The sequence below is a fragment of the Arachis stenosperma genome, chromosome 4, assembly GCF_014773155.1.
Source record: "Arachis stenosperma cultivar V10309 chromosome 4, arast.V10309.gnm1.PFL2, whole genome shotgun sequence".
Lineage (NCBI taxonomy): Eukaryota > Viridiplantae > Streptophyta > Magnoliopsida > Fabales > Fabaceae > Arachis > Arachis stenosperma.
In genome coordinates this window covers 114,585,273-114,594,718 of record NC_080380.1, presented here as the reverse complement: position 1 = coordinate 114,594,718, position 9,446 = coordinate 114,585,273, and the positions used below count along the sequence as shown (strand labels likewise).

General features: G+C 32.0%; 1 protein-coding gene across 1 annotated transcript; it reads left to right on the top strand.

Moving 5' to 3' along the window:
• The first annotated feature begins 3,245 nt into the window (after positions 1–3,245).
• LOC130975347 (uncharacterized) lies at positions 3,246–5,759 on the top strand. Its single transcript, XM_057900156.1, has 2 exons — positions 3,246–3,890; positions 5,064–5,759. The coding sequence occupies exons 1-2, from the start codon at positions 3,246–3,248 to the stop codon at positions 5,757–5,759; spliced, it is 1,341 nt and encodes a 446-aa protein (XP_057756139.1).
• Positions 5,760–9,446: the final 3,687 nt, after the last annotated feature.

The window sequence follows — 9,446 nt, the reverse complement described above, 5'->3', positions numbered from 1 at the left end:
TTCTAAAAGTAGTATCTATAAGTATGTAGCCTTTTATACTGTTATCTTCTCCCTTGATAAATTAGATTTAGATGGGAAATAACAAGTGTACCTTTTGACATCTGAATTACTAATTTATTGCACTGAGAAAATAATTTGTTTAATTTATAACACCATATGAAACGGTCGCTTCTGCATATGGCTATTAATAGTGGTTTTTCTATAGTAGTACATTGTACAGCTAGTGAACCTTAAAATTTTAAGTGGACAAGAGAAGAAATTATATGTATGTTCAAATGATTCTTGTGCAGGGTCAAGATTATTTTAGAGTCTAATGGTTTTACAGAGTTCAAGATACAGTGAATATAGAGTATGTCATGAAGTTTATTTGGTAATGTCAATGGATGCGCCATGAATGTTGCTTCCATTTGCCTTTCAGGTAATCTAAGATGAAGGCCGTTTCCATGACAAGAGGCGTTTATTCTATTCATCAATAATGAATTACAACTTAATAGACTGCATTATAGCAAAAGCTAATGTAACGCTTGTAACACCTAGGGTATGGCACATTTAAGGGACTTTCTCAATTGCATTTCTTTTATTGATTATTGTTTGTGCTACTGCCTTAGTCATACTAATAACCAAATTGACGTTTATGTCACATTTAAGAGTTCTTGATTTTGGTGATTGCTGCTTTGGGGAATGAGATCACTGAGTTAAAAACCCTACTAGAGGTAACATACTTAAGAGTATAAGAGTTACTTCGATGTATTTTTTGATATTGTGAAATGTGATGGCATGGCACAGAACATGACATCTTTGGAGGAAAAGAAGGTTGGAGTAAAGGGGCTGAGGAAGAAGAAAACAGACGAGTCAAAGCATTTTGTTTGGAAGGATGACATCAAAGTCCCTTCCGGAAGAATAGTTGCATCAGAGTATAAAGATAGCCCTTTGGAATACAATGAGTGTGCTGTTTATGATCCTAAACATGTGAGAATATGCTACTTATATAGTGGAAGTCAAGTATAGGAGAAAGAAGCAGTGATGGACACCGCAGAGTGAAAAGATCAACATTTTGTGATGGTGAAATTAAGGACCATGTGTTTTGGCTGAAGCTCCTTCAAGTTTAGAAAGAAGTTTAGAACCATTGGTCAGCATTAAATATTTGTTCTCTTGTGTGATTGGTAAAATATTTGTATCACTTTTCCTTTTCTTTTTTATATGGAATGTTCATAGAGTTTAAGTGCTATAAGTATTTTTTTATCATTTTATTTGCATCACAAAGCAAACTTGTACAATGATTATTGATTAATGAAAGACGCTATAAAAATTTTATTTTATGAATTTGTGAATTTAATGAAATATTTCATGTTGTAGTAATTAATTTTAGTATATTTATATTGTGTATAATATAAAATATTGAATAGTATAATATAACTAAAAAAATATTACTAAAGATCTTTTGTAACATTTTTTAAGTATTACAAAAAATATTTATGGTAATATTTTTTGAAGTGTTACATAAAATATTTATTATAATATTTTTTAAGTGTTACAAAAAATATTTATGGTAACATTTATATCTATTGTAACATTTATTTAAGTGTTACTAAGAAAGGTCTATTGTAACATTTTTCATAATATTACTATAGAAGATCTATTGTAATATTTTTACTAAATGTTATTAAATTTTTAGAAAAATATTAGTAAAACTCTTTAGTAACATAGGGTATATTTAACATTTGTTAAAATGTTACTAATATATATAGGTAACATTTTAATATAATTTGGTAACATTTTTTAAACATTAGTAAAAGTCAATTATGTAGTAGTGTCTCCAAAGTGGCATAGGAGTTAAAACTTAGATTTTTTCATAGTAAGAAGTAATAGATTGTGATGTAACATAAAAAACCAACTATATAACATAAAAAGACCAACTATATTATAACATTTTTAACAATTATATTAAAATATTATATCAATTAAATTATTATTTAATAATTCATAAAATTAAGTGTAGAACAAATGCTTTAATGACGTTATACCTTACTTCTAACTCTGAAAAATTGAAGTTTGAGTTCATATGTCATCTTAGAGGGTTATACTTTATAATAATTTTTTTAACATAAAAAAGTTTTGGTAATAATTCTTTATAAGTTAATGAGTCAAATGATGTTTTTTAATAAATTTTTAAAAAACGTTTATTATTTCGCTTTAAATGTATAAGTTTGTAAAAATATAAATCTTTTAGAATTTGAACTAAAACACAACATTTAAATTTCTATTTTTGTTCATTTGATTTTTTTGATATTTTATTTGAATCTAAGTAAATTTTTTTTATTGACACTTATATTTTAAATGAACTTAAAAGTAAAAATGCAATAATTTATACAAGTAGTAAATCGAATTAGTCTAATTTAATTTATTATGTAAATACTGTACTAATAGTAAATTAAATTAAACTGATTCGATTTATGTTTATTTAGTGTAATTCAAGTTAAATTGATTCAATTTACATCACGATAAATCGAACAAGCATGTAATCTATTTGTGTTTAGGATATTAATGCAATTTTTTACTTCATTTATTTTATATATGCAAATTACCCTAAACAAAAATAATTTTATTTATAACATCTATCATGTTTGTTAGTCTCTTAGATACGAACGTAGCATTACAAATTTATTAATGACTATTAATAATAATAAAATACATTGTTGTAAATTGTAATACATGAAATCACGAGTAATTACTTATAAATAATACAATATTCTATTTTTTATGAGAAATACAATATTCGATTATTGTCAGAAAAATAATAATAATTAAATGCAGGTTTAAAGTGGATGAAAGGAAAGATGAATTAGCGTTTTTCACACACATGGAGATGGATGTGATCATGACAAAAACTTCAGTGCTCATATTATGAATCTGATGTGATATACACCCATTATTTCTGTGTTGATCATATTAAACAGTACGTAATAATGCAAGGACTTTACAATAAGTGATAAATTGACAACTTTTTTAAAAGTAAAGCTCTAAACAGAATTTAACAAAAAGAATAAGTCAAGTTTTTGCCACACATCGTATGATCATTTCCTTATCATATTCTAATGTCCACCAAGCTAAGAAATGCCAATGTATAAATTTTTATTGTAGGTGATGCCCTATAACTTATCATAACCTAATTTCAAAATTTTTGCCTAAGGTTTTTCACACAACTACCACACACAAAGTAGGACCATATAAGAGTATCTCTCATCATGGCTATTGATGAGAAAATCTCTCATCAGAATATCTATGAAAACTCATTAAAAGGTGGCACAACTAAATCATCCATTTTCATCTATGCCCTAATATTTGTTGCATTGTTCTTCATCATTGTTCAAAACAACAAATCTAGTTCTTCAGCACTCACATCATTTGGTTCTTCAACCCTTCAAAATGCTGTTGAGCAAAATCAATCTCCTAAAGAATTAGGTGATGATGAACTTTCTTACATGCAGGAAAATAATACTACTACACAAGAAGGGATAAATAATAATAATAATATTGATGAAGAGAATGAAGATCCCTTAGTCGTTCCACCACCGGATATGAAAAAGGCAGAAAGAATGGCATGGTTCAAGACACAGATACCAAAACTTGAGATACTTAAATCAACCAACTTATCAGAATCTTTCTTTAATTATAGGGTCCTCAGATTCCTTGATCAAGGATGCTCAACTTTCTTCTTTGCCATATGGCTGTCGCCGGCGAAGAACTTTGGCGAGAGGGAGTTCATGACAATGGACACACTTCTCAAGGTCCACCCTCAAGCATGCCTCATGATCTTATCAAGATCCATGGACTCCGAACTTGGAAGCCGGATTCTCAAACCACTTATTGATCTTGGCCTCAAAGTTGAGGTACTGGCCTAGATTTGACATTCTTGACAAGTTTATTTATACTCCAAAAATATATTATTGTTTGACAAAATCTAGTACATCTTAATATTACTTTGAGAAATTTTCGAGGGCTAATAATTTTTATTATTTTTGTCTATTATTTGACTAGTAGCATAAATACTAATTTTTTTATATAGAAAATTTTTATAAATATAAATATAAATTATTATTAATTAAATAATAATAAAAAATAATAATATTTATTCATCATATAACATTACCATTATGCTCTTTTACTTTCATGAGGTGCAACGCTTTGGAAAAAATTTAAATGAAGTACATACATCTTTTTTAACATTTTTATGGGCTACAATTTTGAACATTTCAGTATTTTCTTTTTCTAAATTTAGTGTTTTTTGTTAAAAAAATAATATCAGAGAATTAATTTTTTCCAGCTAACATTAGTCAATTATTTTAAAATTATTTTATAATTTTAAATTATAGACCTTAAATTATATATTTTTAATTTTCAATTTTTAATTATAAATTTAAAATTTTTAAATTGGTTAATGTTGACTAATTAAAAATTACTTTTTTATACTTTAATTTTTATTAAATTTTTTTTTTCGAAAAAGTGAGACAAAATAAACCATAAACTGATGTTTTTTTGTTAACTTCTTGATTTTTTCCATCATAACTTTAAAAAATGAAAATACTAAAAAGATAAAACGCCAGTATGCTCCTTGTTCTATTTTCTAGAGTAATATAATTTAAAATATTATAGTTAACATTAAAGAAATATGTCTATTATATTTCTATATATATTTTTAATATAAATATCTTTATATATTAGCTTATTTAAAATATTATAGTTAAAATTGAATAACGGTTACTATTATATTTCTGTATGTATTTATATGTTTATTTACTTATTTTTATGAAAATATATATTAATAAAATAATAAAAAAATCCAATTTTGTTACCAATAGTTATTTTTCAATTATATCAATTAATAGGATATTCAATTTATAAATTTTAATATAATATTATTTTAATATAGTATTCATTTTATTAATATAATTTTCATATATATATATATATATATATATATATATACCAATTTTTTTCACTAAAATTATCAACATTTCAATGTATTGGAGATTAAAATGAATGTTTACTACTTTACTCTGCAGGCAATTACTCCCGATTTGCCATTCTTGGTAAAGAACACACCGGCCAAATCATGGCTAGAAGCGATCAAGAATGGTAACAAGGATCCCGGAAACATCCCACTGTCTCAGAACCTCTCCAATTTGATGAGGCTAGCAATGTTATATAAGTATGGTGGTGCTTATGTGGACACAGATTTGATCTTTGTGAAGGATATGTCCCTATTGAGGAATGCAATAGGAGCACAAGCTGTGGACCAAGAAACCAAGAAATGGTTAAGATTGAACAATGCTGTTTTGATATTTGACATGAACCACCCTATTGTGCTTGAATTCCTAAGGGAATTTGCAACAACTTTTGATGGTAATAAATGGGGGTATAATGGTCCTTACATGGTTTCAAGAGTTATTGAAAGAATTGAAGCGACACAAGGATACAACAATAGTAGTAGTAATTATTACAACCTTACAATTTTGCCACCTAAGGCATTCTACCCTGTGGATTGGAACAAGATTGTTGATTTTTACAAGAGGCCTGAGAATGGGAGTGAATTGGTTTGGGTTGAAAATAAGGTTGAAGAATTGCTCTATGGTGGGAGAACATATGCACTTCACTTGTGGAACAAGAGGACAAGAGAGCTTGACATTGAAGAGGGAAGTGTCATGGCAAGATTGTTCAGTCATCTTTGCCTTGTTTGCAACAATGTGATTAGGACTTGAAACAAATTACCTATAATAAGTTCGTTCTAATCACAGCAAAGAAAATTTAGGGATTCCTATACTTGTCTCTAATGTATGACATTTCTTTTAGTTAAAATACAGCGTGTTAGAGTATCGATCCTAGATATAATATACAAAAATTTAAGTTGTATTAATGTTGCTAGTCACTTTTAGTTTGACTTGTAATCATAACAAGGATTCCCAACTCTTAGAATATATTATATATTAATTAGTATTTGGTATATTTTAAATTAATTTTATTATTATAATTAGATTGTGTCTTAGTCTATAAACAATAGGTACTCTAATATTGTATATTCTCACACATATATATCAGAGGAACAATGACATTTCAAAACCACAAGTTTATTTTTGAGTTAATATCATGAATTTTAATATAATATATTAAGGAGATTTTTTATTTAAATTAAATAAATGTAGAAATTACAGAAATATATAAAATATGAAGTAATTACTTAAATGCACAATGTATTATATCTCGATACTTAAGGTGAAATTAAAAAATAATCATATATCAAGTCTTGAGACCATGTTCTATGACACATACAACAATGGCATGACGTATTCTGAACACACCTAGGATATGTGTAAAGTGGGGAAATAGGTACTGAGTATTCGAGATATGCATAAATTAAGAACACGATCTCAGTACCCGAGATACATATAAACACTGAACGTGGGCTCAGTCTTCGAGATACACTCAAATGTGTAATGCGTATCTCAGCACTCAAGATACGTGTATTATAGTGCAAGTATCTCTACACCCTAGATATATTGGAGAAAAACTCTATATATATTCTCCCATCCTCAACTATACCCTCATAATTTACAATTCAATATTTTCTTTCTCTTATTTATGTTTACCCTTTATCAACTTTGTTCTCATGGAGAATAATTAGTTCTTTTTTCTTGTAATTTATCTCAAAGCATGAGATTGTAAGAAACGGTGATGAAAGAGTAATTTTTAAGTCTAATTCAATTTTAATGTTGCGCACTAACCGTGTTGATACCCTACATGCGCTAAAAATGGTCATATTGAGCAACATGGGGAGAATAGGTAGCAAGGAAGTTGGGCGGGTTGCATATAGATTTCTGCACATGCTTTTGAATGATGGATTCACCAACAGGTTATTCTAGATTGAAGGGGATCAACATGTGAAGATAATGTTTGAAGTACATGCAAGGCTAATGCCACAACATGTGATGGAGTGGTATGCTGGAGTTCGTGACATAGTTGTTGGAGGTGCGCTGTCCTGTTCGAGTCCACAACTAGTCGTCCCATTGGAAGTAAGACCAATCCACTTTGCCCAGGCTCGTGATAGTGCCAAAAAAGACGACAGCAAGGGCGATTCAGATTATGTTACCGGGTCCGGGTCATCCAATGAGATCCACATTGCCTCCCCCTTTGCCCATTTCTCAATTATCAGAAGTTCCAAGTAGGGGTGGCAAACGGGCCTTAATCCGCCGGGCCGGCCCGCGTAACTCGCCAAAAAAAGCGGGCTGGGCTGGAAATTTGGGACCGCCGAAAGACAAAAGCCCGCCTAACCCAAATTGCATAAACCGTGGACTTTGGCGGGGCGGGGCGGGCTTCCCCGGCGGATTGAGGCTTTTTTTTAGGCTGAACCCATGAACCCAGACCCAAAACCCATGAACCCACCCACCCCGACCTGACCCGACCCAATCCACATTCCCCAGCTAAACGGCCAAAACCCTAATGAATCCCCAATCCCTAATCCCTAATTCCAGATTTGCAGCTTCCTCACTCCTCAGTTCCTCGTCACTCGTCAGTACTCAGTCGTCTCTAGTCTCCTCGACGGCTCTCAGCCTCTCACTCGGTTTCTCAGTTCCTCAGTTCCTCCGTTCCTCACCGTCAGTTCCTCAGTTCCTCACCGTCACTCTCAGTCTCTCACTTGGTTATCCTCAGCTCCTCACCGTCACTCTCATTCTCTCACTTCCATCGTCCATCGACCTCAGCTCGAACTTTAGAGTTCCGTCCTCAGTCCTCACCCCTGACGGTCGCTGAGTCGGAGTCAGTTCCTCACCGTCGATCTTCGGTTGTCGTGGCCTACTGAGTTATAGCCACCGCTGCTGCTCCGTCTGGCCGTCGTCGCTGCTGCCTGCTGGTCTCGGTCCTGGGCTCCTGGGTCTTGTCCTCTGACTCTGCTGGTCTCGCTCTCCGTCACGGCTGCTCCTCGCCTCCTCTGGTTAGTTTTCTGGCTTAGGGTTTGAGATTCATCAATTTAGGTTTGTTTGTTGTATTTTGTGCTGTTTGATATAGGTAAATTAGGGTTGATATTTGGTTGAGTTTTGATTATGGTTGATATTTGGTTAAATCTGATTATGGTTGAGTTTTGATGATGGTTGATAATGGTTGATATTTGCCTATTTGGTTAAATCTGATGCAGATTCAGAAATTGTTTCTTATTTTTTGTGTTGTTTGATAATGGTTGAGTTTTGAATATGGTTGATAATGGTTGATATTTGGTTAAATACTTGAATCTGATGCAGATTCAGAAATTGTTTCCTATTTTTTGTGTTGTTTCATAATGGTTGAGTTTTGATTATGGCTGATAATGGTTGATATTTGGCTGAATACTTGAATCTGATGCGGATTCAGAAATTGTTTGCTGTTTTTTGTATGGTTTGCTAATGGTTGAAAAACCTAGTTCATATAAACAATTTACATTTACTTTTATTTCAGGAAATATGAATTCTGAAACTGTGAGTAACCTTGTTACTACTGGAGTTGGTTCTGAGGCTGCTCCGGTCGAGGTTGATGAACCTAGTTCGAAAAAGCTGAGACCAGCAACCTCCAATGTTTAGAATTTTTTCAAAAAGCTCGGTCCAGATAAGGATGGAGTAGAACGTGCTGAGTGTAAAGGATGCAAGAAAGTGTTTAAAGCTGGAGGTAAGCGATATGGCACTTCTACTATAAAATGGCATCTTGATAGTTGTACTCAAATTAAGCATGAAGATATTGGTCAGACTATAGCAGAATTACAACTTAAAATGAGTTCACTTAAGATTGATTTAGGAGTGGCTAGAGATATGTTTGCTGGGTATGTAGTTGATGGGGATAAGCCTTTTAATATGGTTGATGATAGGAGATTTAGAAATTGGGTGAAATATATTAGTCCAACTTTGAAACTTCCTTCTAGGAATACGGTTAGGGCTGATGGTGCACGAAATTGCAATCACACTTTTGCAATTCCGCACAACTAACCAGCAAGTGCACTGGGTCGTCCAAGTAATACCTTACGTGAGTAAGGGTCGATCCTACGGAGATTGTCGGCTTGAAGCAAGCTATGGTTATATTGTAACTCTTAGTCAGGAGATCAATAATTCTCAGGTTTAATTGTGAAAAGTAGAAGAACATGAAATAAATACTTGTTTTGCAGTAATGGAGAACATGTTGAGGTTTTGGAAATGCTCTATCTTCTGAATCTCTGCTTTCCTACTGTCTTCTTCTTCATACATGCAAGGCTCCTTCCATGGCAAGCTGTATGTAGGGTTTCACTGTTGTCAATGGCTACCTCCCATCCTCTCAGTGAAAATATTCAACGCGTTCTGTCACAGCACGACTATTCATCTGTCGGTTCTCGATCATGTCGGAATAGAATCCAGTGATTCTTTTGCGTCTGTCACTAACGCCCCACAATCGCGAGT